Here is a 19,473-nt window from a genome sequence, read left to right on the forward strand (position 1 = left end):
TGCTCTGTTAGGGATTAACCATAGGTTTAGGTTTTATTTGACATTCCATACTTCTCCATATCACCCCATCCCCTTCTTGGGGAACTAAGACCTTAATAGGTTAAGTGTCTTGCCCAAGGTCTCATGGCTACCAAGTGTTAGGGTCAGGATGAATAAATGACAGGATAAATAACAATTCAGGGAAGAGAAATTTATGTTAACTGCTGTGTGTCTAGCCCATCGCCAGGAAGCACATCTCCTTTCCTGTTCAGCCTCCTTGGCCCTCAGCCCTCTGGGGATCTTCTCTATCCAGTAACCTGTCATCCCTTCTCTCTGTGGTGTAGGTTGGCTATCAAGCAGGGAGCAATGGCCAGCCCCTTCCCTCGCAGTACATGAACGATCTGGACAGCGCTTTGGTGCCGGTGATCCATGGAGGGGCCTGCCAGCTCAGTGAGGGCCCCATCGTCATGGAACTCATCTTTTATATTCTGGAAAACATCGCATAGACAGAGGACTTCATTTTTTTTTCTGTTCAGACATGTTGCTACAGCAGTCATATTCAAGTCATTTGCACTTTAGAACTGGAAGATTAAGCTTTTGTTAACACTATTGGGGGGGGATGGGTTTGGGTGGGAAAGGGTGGTTGGGGGGAAAGATGTTCCATAATTTAAAGTCTTCTATGCATTGTCCATAAGATGATCTGGGCAGCTTCTGTTACTGCACCAGTTATGCTATCTTTGCAGCTAAATCCCCTTGTTACTGTTTGGACAAGAATTCTGCTCCTGTTTTAAGACTTACTTATGGTCTTCTGCTCAGAAATGCTCAAATGGGTACAACCATCATCAGGGGTGGGGTGGGAGGGCAGAGGGGAAATAAAAAATTAAGCATCAGTCTTGTACTCTTTGTACAGAATTGATATAAAGAGGAGAATAATATCACTATCTTGTCCCATTTACATCACAGTGACTTCAAGTAGAAGTCACACTTAGGTTTTTATTTGTTTTTACCAGATTACCCAACGGATTATCCCTCTTCTGGCCCAGGAAGGGCGACTCAGTGTAAATGAGGTGACTTGGATAGCAAAGCTGAGTTGAAGATTGCTCAAGATCTGCCCCAATGAATGGCAGGTATTGAATTGGGCCTTTCTGTGAAAGCTGACAGTACATCCAAGGCATTTTTAGTTATAATATACACTGGAAGTATTTTTTAAAAATTTTTATTGAGAAATAATTTAAACTTCCAAGAAAGTTGCAAATACAAAAAACCCCCCTATGTATGCTTTACCTAGATTCACCTGTTGTTCATGTATTAACATTTTGCCTTATTTGCTTCATCAGTCTCTCCATAAAAAACGTAGATATTTGAGAGCAAGTTGCATAGCTAATAGCCCTTTACCCCTAAATATTTTAATGCTTATTTCCTAAAATTAAGGACAGTCTCTTACGTTACAGAGGACAGTTTGCGACTTCAGCCCATTTGACAGATGCATCAGCTACTTTACCCTAGCACCTGTCCAGTAATATCCTTATGGCATTTCCCTTCCAGTAAAGCTTCTAGCCTAGGATCAGACGTGGCAGATAGCTTTCCTGACCCACCTTTATCTTTTATGTCCTCCATATTTTTGGTGAGTATAGTTCCCTCACCTCAGTTTTAGAATTTGGTGTCTTTTCATAATTAGAATTAGTTTATGCATTCTTGGCCAGAATCCTACGTAAGTGGTGGTGTGTCCTTTTTAAGGAATCGCCTCTGGGGTCACTTTGATGATGGTAAATTTTGATCACCTGTCCAGTGTCTAATTTCTCCAGTATTTTCCCCCCTTGGAATGAATAAGCAATGTGTACAGACACTTTCAGATCATGCAAATACCTTACTCATCAAAATTTCCCCTTAGACTAGTAGCTACTGATGTTTCTTATCTGAATTGATCTTTTACTATGATGGCTACAGGAAGATTTTTCAATTCCAGCACTCCCTCCACCTGTACCAGTTGCACTTGGTCACCTATATGCAAAAGCTTTTCCTTTCATATTCATTCATTCCATTCATTTTCATTGTGGAATTGTGGATTACTTTTTGAATGGTTCTGACTCATTATTTGGGTACTCATGTGGCCTCAGCTTTGGCCAGAGAGCACCCCTTCAGGGTAGCTCCTATCATTTTTTTAAAAATGTCTATTGATTTCAGAGAGAGGAAGGAGAGGGAGATAGAAACATCAATGATGAGAGTCACTGGTCAACTGCTTCCTGCATGCCCCCTACTGGGGATTGAGCCCACAACCTGGGTATGTGCCCTGATCAGGAATAGAACCATGATTTCCTAGATCATAGATCGATGCTCAACTGCTGAGCCATGCTGGCTGGGCTCCTACCATTTTTTGGAACACTTTGTTTTCTGGCCTACAGGATGTCTCAGGCTCATCTAGTGCTCACCCTGCCCCAGCCTTGGAATCAGCCATGGCTCTTTTAGTGGTATTAGAAACCAAGATTTGGTTTATCCATGATATATGTGATGTACTATGAGTATTTCCTTTTTCATTAAAATTTTATTTTGGTCATAGACCTAATGGGTTTCAAAACCCAAAGTTTAGAAAACATGGTTCTAGGGTAATTCACTCCCTTGTCACTGGCATCTTCTGAAAGCCCAGGCCAAGCAGCAGATGGACCCTCTGCATACAAGCACAGCTCTAAGACTCCTCTGGAAGGTAATGCAGGCCTGGGACAGTGGGAGGCTGCTTCCCCTGGTTAGAGCTGGGATTAGCACTTGGCAATTAAAGGCTGTGAAGCTATGTTTAGGGCAGCAGCCATTTTCCAAACAGGCCCAAAGGCCTGGCCTTCAATTTGAAATGTCTCTGCCTACATTTATCCCTTCTCCATCGTGGTGGTGGTGGTGGTGGGGAATCCACATGCTACATCTGTCTCTCCATAGGTTTTGCTGGTGGTGGCTGCAGAGAACTGTGATTGTGACCTTTGCCACAGACTCAGAGGTACTCAGGGCTTCTAAGGGAAAAGAGTAGATGTTCAAAGAATACCAGCGTGCACTGAACCCTGGGACCACACACATCCCTCCAAAACCTGATAGGAACATTTGTTAATAGGGGCAGGGATTTTTGGATATAACATCCATTTTGGTCTAAATATACCTTGGAAGTTTGGAGCTTCTACAGACGCTGGTTCTATTTTTTCCTAATAGAAATTTATCTTTCCTCTTATTCAGCTAAATGCACCTTGCAATTATACATATTTTTTTTATGGAACCATGCAAGCTTTTAAATTCTCCCACTGAGGACATACTGTGGCCCTGCAGAGTCGGGTCCATTCTCAGTTGCATAAAATGTCTTGTGTTTAGTAAAATATCTTATGGAACAGGACATAAAATAGCGAAGGTTAGTTTACTCCCCCTTCCCCATTTTATCTTTGTTTTTATATACTGTATATTTTAAGAGTTATAAAGTAGAGGGCTGAAATGTCACATTTCTAAGTAAGTCAAATTTTTCTAGAATGTAAATAAAGATTGGAAGATAGAGATCCTTATAAGCTGAAGAGGAATAGAATTGCCATTATGGTAACATCAAATTTTTTAAAATTATTGAATTCCTACCAAATCCTAGACAATGTGTTTCTCCATTTATTTTTATAACACTTTCTGAGCACCTATTGGACTCTAGAAATATGGGATTTTGCCTTGTATAAGTTCCCCTCAACTATCTTCCCTTATCCAGTGGTTTCCAAATGCTGGTAGGCCCAACATTTCCAACTAAATTTAGTTCTGTCATAACTAGTCATTTGGGGAATAATTATGCATTTAGTGCATTTCAGATGAGCAATTTTCTGAACACCTGTTTCTACCGTTTGTTCTATTTTAATAGTAATGCTAAAATAATTTTAATGGGAATGGGAATTTTAGGAATTGTATATGTAGCCTGAAAGGCTAGAGTGGAGCAGGAATGACAATGCCTACTCTAAGTTTGGGAAGCTGAAGCCCATAGAGGGAAGAGTCCATCTGTCATGGAACTGGACCAGGTGTAAGCTCCCTGACTCCACGTTTCAGCTCCCCAGTTTCATCCTAAAAGGAGCTGCCTATTTAAGGGGCAGGATCTTTTAGAACTGCCCACAAGATTTGGAAAACAAGCTTTCAACAATGCAGGTTTCAGAATGGTGGTATAAGGAAGGAAAATAATGTTAAAGTTCCAAGAGCAAGACTTCCTAAGAAAAATTTCTTCCATATTTTATTCAGTTCACTAATTCAGAAGAAAGTGTGCCTTGCACTAGATTAAAGAAAGAATTTAAAATTTAAAAATAAGTTGGGTCGTGGTAGGTTCTCAACTGCGCAAGGCACTAATATCCAGTTTAGTTATATTTGGACCAATCTTAGGACAAGATGAGACTGGGCAGGCTCCTCCTACTACGAGCAACTCCTGCATGCCTTGGTTACAACAAAGGCCCTTTTAGAACCTCAGTCTCCAAGTCCAGTGGGTGGCTTTGTCTTGCCTCCCTCAGCCTGGAGGTCCTGTTTTTCAGAAAGCAAAGAGCAGTGAAGGAGACTAGAACTGAACAGGTTGCGAAGGGAAATCTGTGAGCCTCAGAATACTTCTTATCAAATTGGAACAGGGCATTTCCAGCACAGGCCTGAGGTTAGAAATTCTAGGGCTGGTTGGGACCTTTGAGGCTAACTACAGCTGTCCTAGCCCTCTTAGTAAGCACTGGTTGGGGTGCAAACCCTGAGGGAAAGGTTAGGTTGGGTCAGAAACCCTACTGGCCACCCTTCTTTGCTCTAGGTCACCTTATGAAGGCTAAAACCCTACTTTTCATTCTAGATTATCGCTTGACAGATAGTTGTAACTACAACTAAGTGTTAAATCTCACATCTGTGGAAATTTTTGTAGTTTACTCTGATGGGTAAGACTGCCCAGAAAGCTCTTTGGAAAAAGTCACGTGTCTGTCCTTCCTGATGTTACCCACTAAAAGATCTGCTACTAAGGGCAGGGAAGCACGGTCCAGCCCTATCCCAGAAAAAGACACAAGAACAACCCCTGAATCCCTGAGCTGTGCTTATACAGTGCTGTAGTGATCAGTAAGCTGAATGTATTTGCTTCACTTAGAGCCTTTAAAAATGACCTTGAGGAATGCTTTGTTGAACTTAAGCTACTGCTTAAAAAGGGGGGAGGGGGAAATGGGCTATTAAAAGTTTATTTCTAAGAAATGTAGAACACTGCAGTTTTGAATATTAAATCTATTGCAACTATTAATCCCTCTGTCTTCATCCATTCAGAAAAATAAGTCCAAAGGAGAATTTCTTGGGGACAACTAAGATTTCCTTAGGTGATCAGGTAAGGAGGAAAGTCTTCCTGTGCCCTCTCTCAAAAGAGGAAGCCACTGTAGCAGTTTTTGTAAAATGTTACTGCTACTCTGTCTTTTTAAAAGTGACCAGACTTTTGTTTAGGACTTTGATGTTTACTCTGCGTGTAGGGTACAAAACCCCAATAAGTGAATTAGACCTAGTTTCTTAAATAAAATGTTACATAAATTTTAGGGTTTTCCCCCCTCCAGTTATCAGTCTTTTTGTGTTAGGTGCATGGACCAAACCCAAGATACAGCTTTTCCTGCTTCCCACCACACAGTCCAGAACGTAACTTCCTTTCTCCACTGACAGCTTGGGGAGCAGGGAGGCTAGTGCAGCAGCTGTCAGGAAACAAGGCACAGGCAGAGGGGGTAAACCAAGTTGTACAGCACAGGTTGCCACTGACATACGAGTCACGGAACCTGCCCCACCCTAAGCAGGCGGGTTTCCGATCACTCTCAAGTTCTCCCATCCTTTACAGTTGCATCTTTTAAAGGCACATTCAGAAATGTTGCAACTAGTGGCTGGGGTAAGCTGCAGTTTCTACATGGGTGAAGGGGCTGCAAGACTCCATGGCACAGAGCAATGAGGCTATCCTTGCTTTTGCCCAGAGGGAAGCGGAGGCCGCCTACTGGAATCCAGCCTGCTTTGGTGTGGAGGCCTGGGAAAGGGCCAGCAACAGGAGACCAGGGCCGTGGTCGGTAATGCACGTATTTAACAGGTCTTTGGTGTTTTTGTAGCAGCATCTGTCTCCCTTAAATACAAAGGCTTCTGTAGGCAGCCAAGCTGGGAAAGTATGCTTGTGCACATGCCGCTGGCCTGACTCCTCTCCCAACGTTGACTGAAGCACAGGTACAAAGCGTAGAAAGTAGGAAGTAAGTCTAAACTGCAGTAAATATACAAATAGAGTTTAGAAAGGATTTCCTGAAAACAAGTAGACCTGGGAAGGTTTAACATCCCTCCCAGGCTCTCCTGAGGATCCTAAGAAACTCAGCCCAAGCCCTGCCCAACAGTTTTGCCTCTTGATCATCCTCACAGCTGAGACATTCTTAGGCTTTCTCCCCAGATATGAGTTGAGTACTAGAAGTGTCCCTGTGGGTCCTGGGCAGAGGTTCTGAGGGCCCAGAGAGCTGCCCACCTCATAGGCCCCTAGGCTCCAGGACCAGCCAGTTCTCGGTGACCATCTGTATGTCCTGGCCACTCAAAGGCTCCCGGAGCCTCACCTTCACCTCCAGCTTGCCCCCAGTGGGCTTCCTTCCATCCAGGACCTGTGAGTGAGAACCACAGAGAGGGAGATGGTAACTGATGGAGGTAGCTCCCTATGCTCACAGGTAAGGAATGAGGAGCTAAAACATCCTGCAGTATCAACATAGGAGTCTCTACAACCCTGGTGGTGGTAGTGGCAGTTTGAGATCTTACAAGAAACTTAAAAGAGTTCTGCTCACTCAGTTTCCCCATGACAACTCCTGGAAGAAATGCTCTGGCTTAAAGGTGCAACCTGAAGACCACTAAGCTCAGACCCTCACTTCATAGATGGCCCAGAGAGTGGATGTTATATTACACAGCCAGTGTGGCAAGGCCATGACTAGAACCCAGGCCAGGGGTTTCTTTCTACCCACATGTTCTTCCCTCCTGGGCAGAGGGGGGACAGCTAGAGTGCAAAGTAGTGAGTGCTGTGAGCTTGAGAAGTCTAACCATCAACAGGCCACACTTAATAACTCCCCAAGAAAGGGAGGGAGGTAGATGCACCATAGTGGGAAAAGCCCCACTTAACGAAGGCATTAGCAAGGGTCTGGGCCACACTCTGCCAAGAACATACCCTTCTCCTCTTTGGACCTTAGTTTCCTTACTTGTTAAAAAGCTTTTAAAGTCAGTGCCTACGAAATCTGATGAGTTCATGGAAGCTTAAGAAGCTGTTTGGGGCCAATTCCTTAACACAAACTAGCTTCATTGTGGTAGGTCTCTGATTTTGTAATATCTTTTTAACTTTATGTCCAGAGCTTGTTCCATTTCATCAAACTGCCAGAAAATTGCCCCAACCATAACTCTGTTCTGCCCCCAAACCTAGGGGTTTATGTGTGCCAAGTTGATAGCAATGATCCGACCCCTCAAGGGCCTTATAACCACCATCCCTGGAAACTTGAGTGGCCCAGAGTATTGTGAAAAGAATATACGTACTTTCCAAATGGGTGATACTAAAAAAATTTGTCAGATCCTCTGAATCTCTTCATTTGCAAAATGGAAATAGCACCTACTATACAGCACACTTACAGATATTTTTAATGAGCACAAACTCCTATAATAGGAACCGATGTTCAATGAATATTGGCTTTTCACTGGCCAAGTCCTCTGGTTTGCCCACCCTACCTCCACAATCTCTGGGTCCTACCTCCAAAATCTCTCTGATCTCACACTCATTCTCCAGCCGTTCCAGTTTCAGGTGGGCTGTGCCGACCAGCTTGTCACTTCTGAAGAAGGATCTGGGGAGCCAAGGGTCAATAAGAGGATTGGACTGGGCAGGGACAGTGGGGATGAATTGGCTGAGCCCAGAAAACTATAGCAAGGGCAGCAGCAACAGAAGCCTTTCCTTCCTCCCAGCCTACCTTGGCAGTGTGACTGACAGGGGACTCACCCTTTGTGGAAGATTTCAAACTTGATTCCTTTGCTTTGGATCACCCTCCTGAAGCCCCGGTGGTTTCGGTTGATGTTTAGTTTGAAGAGTTGATCAAATTCTGCAAGAGTGTGAGAAGGGGCTTGGCTCCCAAGAATTTCCTGAGGAGGTGGTAACAGGCCTAGGGGCTCGCCTCCTCTCTGGATCATTCTGCCTGCAATTGAGAGAGACTACCACCAAAGGTGGTAGAGCCTGTAGGTCCTGGCCTTGGAAGTCCACTTGGACAGTTCTTGTATACTTGTTAGATTTACTGAAGTAGGAGGGATGTGGAGTTTGGAGCCAGGATTCCTGGATTCAAGTTCCATTTCCACCACCCTTTTGTTTGGAGGCCATAGGCAAGTCCCTTTAACCTCTCCGAGCCTCAGTTTCCCCAGCTACGAGAGGAGTGGTAATAATACCTGCCTTTATCTCCCAAGTTGAGTACCAAGTAAGATAACAGGTCTGGAAACACAAGTGCTGCGCACACAATCAGAGAATGAGGGAAGAGAAAATAGCCCTTACCTGGAGAGTTTGTGTTCTTCACCACAGCTGTTTTGCTTTTTTGAGCCTGGTCCTAAAGCAGTAAGAAGGGAGAAGTCGGGACAGCTTGAAAAAACAAGTCCATAGGACCCAGAACTCTGGGCTCAGTCGGTGTTGAGGGAAGGGACACTTACACCAATCGGCTAAGGATCTTCAAACCCCTCCCTATAGCCAGACCTCCCAGGGAAAGGGGAGAAATTGAGCACAGGGTCCTGGAACAGAAGATGGGGTTCAGAGGATCCTACCTCTACCTGAACCTCACCGAGTTAGGGTAGTGGAACTCAAACCGCACAAAAGCATCCAAGTCATCAGGGGTCACCCCTATAAAGGAGAAATGGGGGTCAGAGGGTGTAGTCAGGGGCCCAGCACCTGAGGTGGAGTGGAACCAGTCTTTCTCCGCTGGCTGGGGGTAGTGTGTCTAGGCAAGAGCGTCCTGGAGTAGGGGTGGTCCTAGGGCTACCTGGAGGGGCTGGAAGGTTCATTCCCCGGACAATGATCAGATGCATTTCTGTGCTGTTGAGTTCTGAGAAGATCCTATAGCCAGGAAGCAAGGAGAAAGCCCAAAGTGAAGGCGTGCAGTGGGAAAGGGCCTCTCTTCTGGGGACCGCCTGCCTGCCAGGTGGTGCTCAGGAATAGAGTGGGCACAGGGAGGCAGAGCTTGTCTGGGCTAGGAGCAGCGGGTACAAAGAGCTTGGCGCAGTGCCTAAGGCAGCACCAAGCCTGGGAATTCTTACTAAAGGGGCCTAAGTCCCCAGCGTTGGCTCCCAGCCTCTTGGCTCATCCCTGCATGGAGCCATTGTCTCCTTCGGGCTTTGGTACCTCACAGTCTGGAATGTCTTCAACTTAAAGTGGTGGCTAGGAGGGTCAAGGCCCTGGGCCTGGGCCAGCTGCAGGATCTCAAGCTGCTTCTTGCGGTCCTGAGCAAGCTTCTCAAACCTGATGGACAGGTGCATATATCAGCACGACAGCTCATTTTCTGCTCCCTACCCCACGTGCCCCAGCCCTGCATTTACCGAGTAGTCTCGGCCACATTGCCCTGGTGCATGAACTGCTTGGAGAACAGCAGACACTTCTGAAAACAGAGGCACAGAGTGGGTCTAGGTTGGCTTTGGAGGCCTGACTTCTGAAAGCTCCAACCTTCTCCTATAGTCTTCCCCTCTCCTTCCCCAACACATACCCCGCCCTCCACAAGATCAGTTTCCAAGTCTCGTAAGTTTTTGCTTTTTTCTTTCCTGATAGCCATTCCCCAAAATTCACTTAGCAAACTCCTATTCTTCCTTCAAACCTTAATAGAAACATCACTTGAGAAAGCAGACTTGCTGGCAGTTCATATTGATACATGCAAATGTACATATATGTATACATTCTTCTATATATATATATGTATCTGTGTCTCCTAACATTTCCTCTGATCTTCGAAGTACTTTCCCCTCCAGTCTGTTGTTTGAACTTCATAACCACCCTGGGATATTAATCATCCCATTTTACAGATGAAAATGTGGTTCAGAGAGGGGAAGTGTCTTGCACAAGGTCCAACAGCCAGTAAGTGGAAGAGCTAGAATTTGAAACCAGGCCTATCTGGTCTGAACCCCATGCCTTTCCCCACAGGGAGGCTGTGGGCACTGAAGGGAGGAGAGACAAGCAGTCAACTGACCTCATGTTGCTCCAGAAGCATTTTCTGTAGCTGGGAGTACACCTCCTCTGCCTTCTGGGAGAGGCGCAGGTCTTCATGGTGAATGAGGATGAAGTCACCCTCTTCATCCATCAAAGGTGAAGGCACCTGCCAAGGTCACAAGGCCCCTCAGGGACCCCAAGAGTCAGATTATCCCCTTACTAAGCCTAACAAATGCAGGAATCCAAACTGAGTGTTTCTCCAACTTCTGACCACCAGTGATGGGAACTCATTGCCTCCCGTTCTACCCCAGGCTGCCGCAACACTCTGCCTCCCACAGGCCTTGCCCAGCCTTGTCATCTGACCACAGGCAGCCCACCTGGCTTTCCCAGTCTCTCTTGGGGCCATGGGGTAGAGAGAGGCATAAACAAAAGGCTCCTTTCAAGCAGTCACCACATCCTATCCAAGTCCTACCTCTCAGGTTGGCCTGAGGACATCTCAGGGAAGGTATGACTGATGGCAATGGACAGTGGCATCCAAGCAGCTGCCTTGTTCACAGCCCTGCTGTGAAGCCTGCCACCCGCCTCTTCTGCCTGAGAAGTCCTCCTCCCCAGCCACGAGGCCTCACCTTAGAGAAGTCCACAGGTTGGCCGGCTCGGACCTGGAGGATCTGAGCCTCGAGGCATTTGGCCAGCCGCAGATGAGCTTTGGCCTGTTCCAGGTCCTGGCCACGCTTGGCCTGCAGCGCTGCCCGTTGGTACTGCAGTTTGCGTGCCTCTAGCAGTGCCAGCTGCTCCCGCACTGAAGGGAGAGTGACACTGGTTAGAGCCATGCCTGGCCCTCACTAGAGGCTTCAGCCCTCTGTCCCTCTTCTCCCCAACTCACCAGAGGGACTCAATGACTCCTTAGAACTCGAGGCCTTGGGCTCAGGCAGGGGCCGGGAGGAAGATACCAGAGGCTTCTTAGATACTGGGGCCTGGGCTGGAGACTCATCCTGCAGGTGCCCAGGAGGATGTCACAGGGGATCTGTTCCCCACCTGGCTGAGGCAGCCCCCAGACTTGAACTCTCTTCCTAATACTGCACTAACTTGCTGTGTGAACTGAGATGAATGGCCTCACCTTGTGGGTCCTAGCGAACTTCAGAAGCTCTGAGCTAACCTTCCCAACAGCAGGGTACTGGGGACAGAACATGGGCTCTGGAGTCAGAAAGACCTTGATTTGAATCTAATCCTGATAACACCTATCGGGGTGTCCTTGGCCAAGCTTTTTCTCTGTAACATGGAAGAAAGAATAGCCACTTCGCTGGGCTTGTTAGTATGGACAACAGGGCTAGGTTTACCCTTCACCTGCCCCCCAACACCTGGAGTCTTGGGCCCTCAGCCAAACCTCATCCTCATCTTCCTCTGCTGGGGCTGCTTCCTCAGAGACCAGTTTCTGGGCAGCTGCTAAAGTAGCTGCCACTGCATCCTCCTCAGTGCCTGTGGTGGGCTCCAGACCAGGGATGGGGGGGAATCCTGTGGGGGGGAGAGCTAAGTGAGGGGAAGGGTGGCCTCAGGGAAACACTGGGCTGCTGGGGGTCTTGGTTGGGTCTTCCTGGGCAGGGCTGGGGTGGCTGGTGGCTCCCACAGAGAAAGCTACCTGAGGAATCATTCCCCCCCACCCCCACTCCGAGACTTCATATAAGGACCACGTGCTAACCGATTGCACCACTGGAGCTCCCGAGACTTCATAATGACCCTCCGCCAAGCACCACTCACCTGGAGGAACAGGCAACTCAGCAAAATCAACTCTGCGTCCTGCTCGGTGTGCTCGAATGGCATCTTGATATTGCTAGAAGGGAAGGGAGAGAGCGGCCTATTATGGGCAGCAGTCTACAGGCTCCACACAGGGAGAGACGGAGAGGAAGACTGAAAGCAGCCCCAGGAGGAAAAAGAGACCCTGAGGCACCCAGAGCTTGAGATAGATGGAAACTCAACGACCAGGGCTAGTGCAGGGACAGCCAGCCAGAGAGCAGCCAGCCAGAGAGCGGCTGACACATGCAGGGGGTTTCATGGCTGCGGACCCACCTTGGCAATGCGCTCATGCATCCTGGCCTTTCGCTCATCCCCACTGCCCCGGGCCTGGATGCCTGCCTCTCGGTACTTATTCAGCCTCTGCTGCAGGGCGTCCAACACCGTCTGAGGCTCAGTATGGACCACTTGAGAGGAGGAAGGAAATAGCATCAGCTCTGCCTACCTCTCCCTAGGTCCCCACTCCATAGTCCCACCATCCCGCCCTACCTGGAGTTGCTGGGGTGTCAGGGGCCATCACTGGGTACACGTGCTCCACTCCTGGGGGTACAACTGCGGGTGCTGTGAGGGCCTTAGAAGCCTGTGGGAGGGGCTTCAGGTCTGGGGGACCCAAAGCAGAAGTGTAGGTGGGGGTGCCTAGACAGTCCCAGCCTGAGCAAGTTCCCTCTACCATCCCCATACTGACCCTCAGGTGCCGGGGGCATGGCACTCAGGTCCACAGGCTGCCCCTTCTCCAAGGCGTCCAGGACGGCACCAAATCTCTGCAGAGTAAGAAAAGCAGGTGCAGGTGTAGGCATAAGCCATGGAGTCCCCCAAAGCCTGGGGTAAAAAAACTCCCCCTCAGGCCAGTCTCACTCAAGCCATCTAGCTGTGTGACCTTGAGCAGGCCACTACCCCCAACACATATGTCATACCTTCCCAATCCTCATGAGATCTCGGGCACGGTCGAGATCTCCAGCCCGCTTGGCATTCAGGGCAGCCACTTTGTACTCTCTCTGTCGGGCCAACAACAAGGCCCGTGGGTCTGGGTCTGGGTCTGAATCAGGCAGGGCAGAAATGCCAGGGCTGCCCAAGAGGCTTGTCTCAGGCTGGGAAGGGTTATCTATGAAGAAACAAAAAGCCCGAGAGGGAGCATCAGGGTCAAAGAGGAAGGCGTACGCCTTGGGTTCCCAGTGCCAACAGGAAAGCTGTGACTAATGGCAATGGTCAGTGTGAGGATGGGGAAGCAGACCATAGGCCCTGACCTGGGAACTAGAACAGGATTTGTGCATCTCCAGATACCTGGCAACATGGTGGCGGGAGCAGGGGGATCTGCTTTAGGGCTTCTGTTGGTTGTTTCCTGGGGGGCCAGGGACTTCTTGCCCAAGGCCACTGGAGGTGGGATCTCATCCTCATTGATCTTCCTGCCTTTCCTCACAGCAGCCAGCTGGGACTCTAGGGTCTAAGGGAGAGAACCAGAAACCCAGTTGGCCCTCTTGGACTGGGCCCTGCTTAAAGACAGGCCAGAGATCCTTCACCTCCACAAGGCCAGTGGGGAGGCCCCTGCTGCCCTCAGCCCCACTCCTCCCTAGCTGGGCCTAACCTACCTTTAGACCACGCTCACAGCGCCTGGTTTTGGCTGCTTCACCTGCCTCCTTGGCGCTGGCCACAGCCTCCCGGTAATTGTGGATCCGATCTTCCAGCAGAGCCTGCAGCCCCTGAGGCCCTCCAGCCTGTAGATACTCCAGTTCAGGGCCTGGCCACTCCAGGGCCAGCTAGGCCCTAGCTGCTCCCTCCCTGCACGGAAGCTGCCCCAGAAAAAGGAGCTCTTGGACTCAAGGAGAAGGACGAGCCTAAAAGCCTCAAGGAGAAGGCAAAGACTTACTGGAGAGGCCAGAGGCCATATGAGAGGCAAACACAGAGGCCCAGACAATCTGTGGATGGCTGTAGGGGGTGGTCTGAGAGAACAGAGAGGCCTTTGAGGCCAGCCAGGCACCAAAGAGTTTTTCGTGCTCAGTCACTGCTTAAGCAGCTGCACTGTTGGAGGAGGGCCCTGGAAAGGATTACTGCTGCCTTCCTATGCAAGCCACACTATATGCACGTTACATAGGGGCACGCTGGGGTATCAAAGGCACACGGGATCCCTTCACAACCTACCTGAACTGCTGGAGCTGAGGCTGTCAGAAGAGCTGTCTGCACTGGAGGTTCAATGTTCTTCTGTCCCTTCTCCTCAGAGCTACCCGGGATGGCTGTCTCATCGCCATCCAGGGATCCAGCTTCCTCATCTGCACCCAGGACCTCTTGCAGCTCAGTCTGGGGAGACACAAGTTCCAGAAGCTTGGGAGCCTCATGGCCATACCCATGATAGGACCTGAAAATAAAGAACCCTCTTTCCCGGCAGTACTTCCCAATGTCAGTCACTTCCTGAAAGTCTCCTTTCCCAAAACACTGCTTTAATCAGACTAAAGACAGCCTTGAAAACAGTGAAGACCACATATCTGAGAATCCCCAAGTATAAAGTGCAGACCAGGTATCAAAGAAAACTAGTCTCACACTGTATAGTCAGGAAACAGACCCAAGACAGGCCAGACAGTCTCACAACATCAGAGCACACAGAGGGACAACCCCCAGGCCGCCTCTGCAGGTCTGACCAGAGCCCGCAGACACCAGCCTGGCAGACGCACCAGCAGGTCTGTATCCTCCTCCAGCCCTTCTTCCTCCTCCTCCTCCTCCTCCTCCTCATCCCGCATACAGTCCGCAGCCAACTTCTCGATGTGGGCCATGGGTAAGGGGGCTGGGGAAACACAGAGGGCCAGGGCCTCAGAAAAGGTCCATGAAGAGTAAAGGAGAGCCTTCAATGCACTGTACGTTTCTACACCCAGGTAGAAATCCTGCCCTTTCACAAAGTCCCACCTGGAAAACTCCTGCTCTTCCTTTATGATTCAGCTCAAAAGACCCTCAGAAGGGAAACATTCCTGGAACCTCTAAAAGGCAGCAAGCTGCTCCCTTCTCAGCATTTTTGCTATAGTTCTTCATAGACATATTCATCCTTCCCTCCTAACTACACCTTTCACCTATGTAAAGACTTTTAACATCCAGTTGAGCTTCGCAACAATTCTGAAAGATAGGTCATACATATTATCCCCACTTTATGAGTACATTGAAAACTACCAATATTGATTTTCCTAATATTGCAATCCTATTAAGTAGCAGAGCCACAATTCAAACCCAGGCCTGTCTAACCTCAGGGGTTTGGAATCAGAGAAAATGGAGAACCCTGAGCTGAGGATGGTGGTTCTCCTGCTATCCTCAGCTCAGGGGTACATGGGATTGCGGGGAGGTTCTCTCTGCGGGTTTCTGGTCAGAAGAGAGGAAAACTGAGATCCCCTGACCCTCCCAGACTTCAGGTCTCTGTCATCTTCCAGGCTAGGGAGGAAGAATTCACTTATTCATTCATTGGACATATTAATGCCCAATTCAGTTGGTGCAGAGCCCATACTTTATACCAGGCCCTGGCCAGGGCTAAGGATAGAGACCCGAGGCAGTCAGAGAATCAGACTGCTGATTGTCCACAATGAAGAAGGGGCAGTCCAGGGAAGGAGTGAGCGCCCCATCACACAGGTGTGTGAGAAGGGCAAGAGGGCCTCTTGGTGGGAGTGCTGCAGAAGGCACGTGGATATCAGAAGGACCAGGTGATTTGGCTAGATGCTACAGCTGTGAGGAAAGGGCCTCTTCACCACCTGCCTGAGCCCATCTGATCTCAGCACCAAAAACTTACCCTGTCCCTTGGGTGCTGGTTTCCTGCCTGTGGTCCCTGCTTCCCCAGTGAGGGCCAGCAGCTCAGCCTCCAGGTCTTCATCATCTTCAGTCTCCTCCATCCCCAGCAGCATGTCCTCAGGGCTGAACTCCACAAAGAGCCCCAGCTGAGAGCAGAGGTGGTTTCTTAGGAACCACACAATGGGGCAGAGGGTGTAGCCCAGAGCCAGTCTCCTAAAGGTCAGTGGCTCCTTCACTGTCTGAGCCCAATGTGCAGAAAGGGAAACTGAGGCCTGCAATACTACTCTTTAGGACACTCCCTGGTAACTCTATAAAGAACCCAGTAAGACTACACCACCACCACTATTACTCACAATGATAATAGCACTGTACTTACTTAGCACTCTACATGATTACCTTAGTTAATTCGCACAATCCTGTGGGGTAGGTCCTATTTTTTTTTAATTATAAGACACACATAACATGAAAATTATCATCTTAACCATTGTTAAGTGTACAGTTCAGTGGCATTAAGTACATCACACTGTTGTGCTACTATCACCATTCATTTCCAGAACTATTTTCATCTTGCAAAACAAACTCTGTACCCATTAAACACCAACTCCCCAGCCACATTCTACTTTCTGTCCCTATGAATCTGACTACTCTAAAGGTAGGTCCTATTTATATCTCCATGTTCAGATGATACTGAGACAACTTTGCTAAGTGGCAGAGCTAGAATTTAAAATAAGGTCATGTGACTTGACCCTTTATCCCAGCACCTCCCGTACCTGCCTCTTTAAGACAATAAAAATGAACTAAGAAGTCTAAGTACTTGAGCCCAGAATAAACAAACAGGGAAGCTTAGAGAACAGACCCCCTAAGGCTACAAAGTTCTCCCAGTGGAGTGAGCCCTCAAGCCCTGGCATCCATGGCTGGCAGCAGAGTTGTGGCCCTGAGAAACTCATGAGAGTGCTGAGGCCCCATCAGCACACCCTAAACTTTGGTGGTTCCTGAATCCTCCAGATCACTCATATGCAGGTGGCCATGGCAGGAGGGTTCCTAGGCTGAAATACAGGAGAGCTCAGGCTCATCTCTCGCGCGTGCGTGCGTGCGTGCGTGCGTGTGTGTGTGTGTGTGTGTGGAAGGGGCCCGTCAGTTGTCTCTAAGGGCTCCGCCAACTCCAGGAAGCACTGCTCCAAGTCTCTGGACTAATGCGGATATTATACAGGTGGCCCAGTTTGCCCACACTGTTTAGGAACCCCCACCCTGGCTCAGGGATGAAGAAAGCTATATACATACCTGCTTGGCAGCTGCCACACCCTGACCACTGGCCTGAGGGCCCTTCCGAGGTCTTGGCCCTGGCATCTTGGCAGCCTAGATACATGCAAGAGACTCAGACTGGAGCAGCCATACAAGTCCCTTCCCCAAAGGTGCTACCTTGGTAAGGTGTGGCTGGTAAACTCTCAATTCAGAGAAAATAGGCAATACTTAAGACCACAGGATGAAATATGAACATTGGAAGTATAGCACTGCAACATGGGAGATAGAAGGGATGAGAACCACCTGTTAATGAGCTTAAGTGGGGAGTGTGGACACACAATAAAAAGTTACTGAACTGACAAATCTGGTTTAAACCCAAGAGGCTGAGTGGGGAGGAGCGTAGGAACACCAATTCAGGGGAGTAACTCTAGGCAAGGGGTGGGTGGGTACAAGGCGGGGTAGGATTCAGGAAGGCTCTAAAGCTGTGCTGTCAAATACAGTAGCCATATGTGGCTATTTACATTTAAATTCATTTAAATTAAAAATTCAGTTCCTCAGTTATTGGCTGCCATTGGCCAGCAAAAATACCGAACATTCTCATCACAAAAATTTCTGGACAGTTCTGCTCTAGAGAAACCTGACTAAGCATTGATTCAGAGATCTCACAATCACTCTTAGGACCTACTATGTGTCAGACCCTGTACTGTGCACTGGGAGAGCACGAATGAAACTGACGTGTTCTCAACCCTCAAAGAACATTTACATAGTGGAGATAGTCTCAAAAATGACAAAAACAATAGGAGCTGCTCCAGGTGCGGCCCCTTATTCAGCACCGAGAAAAGGCTTCTTGGAGAAAATGATGCCTGTGCTGAGTCATGTAGAAGTTGGGAAAAAGGATTCCAAACAGAGGGAACAACTTGATATTTCTGAGGTGAGAAAGAGTTTGACCTGCACAAGGAAACTGAAGACCTGGAATTACTGAGCATAAAGTGTGAGGCAGGAAATGGTACAAGGGAAGCTGAAGATGTGCGCAAGGGCCAATATAAAAACACCTTTAAACCTTAAAGGGATTTGGGCGTTATCCTAAAGGCAATGGACGTGACAGGATCAGGTCGGCGATTCAGAAACATCCGTCTTCCTGCAGAAGGGAAGGAGGCAGCAGGGAGGGCGGAGGCTGCAAGCCGTCCCCTGTTGCAACGGTCCCGGCAAAAGGGGCGCGCTGCAGGGGCGTGGCGGTGGCGAGAACGGGTTGGAGCCTGGAGCCGAGAGTTAGGGGCAAATCAACAGGGCTCCGAGGTTAACTGGACGTGGGCGCACGGGAGGGGGCGCTCAGGGTGACTTCAGGAGTCAGATTTCAGTGGCTTGGCTGAATGGCGGGCCGGGCACTGAGCGGGCTCAGGGAAATTCAGACGAGGTCAATCAGACACGCCAAGTATGCGGGGCGGAGGGCACCAGGATGGGGGCATCCGCGCTAGACCCTGGCCCGGGCTCAGCAAGAGAGAACAGCCGAGTGCTCAGAAGAGGCGAAGCCGGGGGACCCCATTCCTCGCGGCAGGACGCCTCCCTGCCCCGCCCCAGCTGACTCGACCTCCCCCGCCGGGGAGCGGGTACGCGGCATACCTCGCGGCGAATCCGGAACAACCCGGCCTACTCTCGCCCGACACCGCCCGGGACTCCCGTGGCCACCGGGGCCTCGGCAGCCGCGACCGGAAGCTCCCCCACGGAGACTGCTCGCGCCCTCACACGTGACTCCACGCCCCTGCGGCGCGCAATACGCATGCGCAAGGCGAAGAGGGTGTGGCGCCCCAACAGGTGACTCGGAGGGTGGAGTTCTGAGCGCGCTCGCGGCTCCGGGCTGGTTTTGAGGGCAGGAGGGCGGTTCCGGGGTGTCCAGCGGCTTGCGCAAACGCAGTAGGTGCGTCATCTGCCCTTGCCCAATTACAACCTCCCCGCCAAGTTTCCTCCTAGTCCCAGGCTCCAGGGCGCGCGGTTGGCCTCACCTCCTCGCCCCGCCCCTCTTGGCGTGGGGGCGGGACTGGCGCAGACCCCCCCAAAGCGCAGGGAGGGACTTCTCAGCTGGCCGCCTCCTTAGCCCGGGTCCTTTAGGCGACGCCTGGGAAATGGAGGGGCGGGGGTACCATAATTTTTAACCATTTCGTAGCCGAATGTACTGTTTCCAATCAGAAAGTGGGTTAAATATTTAAGATATGACAGGCAGTAGGTGCTCACTGCACCTGTTCATGAAGTAACTTCAGATAGTTGAAAACCAAGTTCTTACTCCCCTACCCTGCAGGGCAATGAAATGGGGGGTAGTAAGAGGCGTTAAAGAGAACCTTCCATCTAAAACAAACCTTGCAACTCACTCCTGCCTATCTCAACTTACAAATTATTCTTGTTTTGTAGTTAGCAAGTGGAAGAATCTTCCAGTTGCCTCGGACAAAAAGCTTTTCCATCTCCTACTGCTTTGGGGTGGTTGCCCAAAGAGACTGACCTTAGCACTGTAAAATTTAAGTTTCACTCCCATTTTTTTCTCATTAAATATAATGAAATATTTAATATATACCGAA

At 49.3% G+C, this 19,473-nt stretch overlaps 2 protein-coding genes across 9 annotated transcripts in view; one reads left to right on the forward strand and one right to left on the reverse strand.

The window, feature by feature from the left end:
- The window catches only part of ZFYVE9 (zinc finger FYVE-type containing 9), an 87,812-nt gene extending 86,297 nt beyond the window's left edge, over positions 1-1,515 (forward strand). For all 3 annotated transcript variants that reach the window (XM_081145197.1, XM_081145199.1, XM_081145198.1), the window contains one exon: positions 324-1,515. In XM_081145197.1, coding sequence (XP_081001323.1) covers positions 324-485 — 162 coding nt within the window. In that variant the 3' untranslated portion in view covers positions 486-1,515. The remainder of the gene's footprint in view (positions 1-323) is intronic.
- On the reverse strand, positions 378-18,667 carry CC2D1B (coiled-coil and C2 domain containing 1B). Of its 6 annotated transcripts, none has more exons than XM_081145203.1 (25): positions 18,527-18,667; positions 16,946-17,020; positions 15,666-15,810; positions 14,572-14,681; positions 14,045-14,200; positions 13,495-13,620; positions 13,190-13,349; positions 12,823-13,010; positions 12,594-12,669; positions 12,398-12,508; positions 12,185-12,315; positions 11,876-11,948; positions 11,505-11,632; positions 11,004-11,112; positions 10,747-10,919; positions 10,161-10,286; positions 9,520-9,578; positions 9,326-9,442; positions 8,967-9,040; positions 8,769-8,827; positions 8,489-8,540; positions 7,949-8,048; positions 7,706-7,796; positions 6,455-6,584; positions 378-467 (listed from the first exon to the last, which is right to left on the reverse strand). In XM_081145203.1, exons 2-24 carry the CDS (start codon positions 17,009-17,011, stop codon positions 6,456-6,458), a joined length of 2,559 nt encoding a protein of 852 aa, XP_081001329.1. In that variant the 5' UTR covers positions 17,012-17,020; positions 18,527-18,667; the 3' UTR covers positions 378-467; position 6,455. The 6 variants fall into 6 exon arrangements, 4 of the variants coding, with proteins under 4 accessions (XP_081001329.1, XP_081001326.1, XP_081001328.1 ...); XM_081145201.1 differs by lacking the exon at positions 378-467 and adding an exon at positions 4,187-6,202 and having other exon boundaries at positions 18,527-18,659; XR_013999397.1 differs by lacking the exon at positions 378-467 and adding an exon at positions 5,418-6,202 and having other exon boundaries at positions 7,949-8,157; positions 18,527-18,659.
- Positions 18,668-19,473: the final 806 nt, after the last annotated feature.

Source organism: Miniopterus schreibersii (assembly GCF_964146895.1).
Source record: "Miniopterus schreibersii genome assembly, chromosome: 8".
Lineage (NCBI taxonomy): Eukaryota > Metazoa > Chordata > Mammalia > Chiroptera > Miniopteridae > Miniopterus > Miniopterus schreibersii.

Coding starts and splice junctions, on each gene's coding strand:
- CC2D1B (XM_081145203.1), bottom strand. CDS start 17,011: ATGCCAGGGCCAAGACCTCGGAAGGGCCCTCAGGCCAGTGGTCAGGGT. Junction 9,041..9,325: donor AAGACATTCCAGACTGTGAG/GTACCAAAGCCC, acceptor TCCTGGCTATAG/GATCTTCTCAGAACTCAACA. Junction 6,585..7,705: donor AGATCAGAGAGATTTTGGAG/GTAGGACCCAGA, acceptor TCTCACTCACAG/GTCCTGGATGGAAGGAAGCC.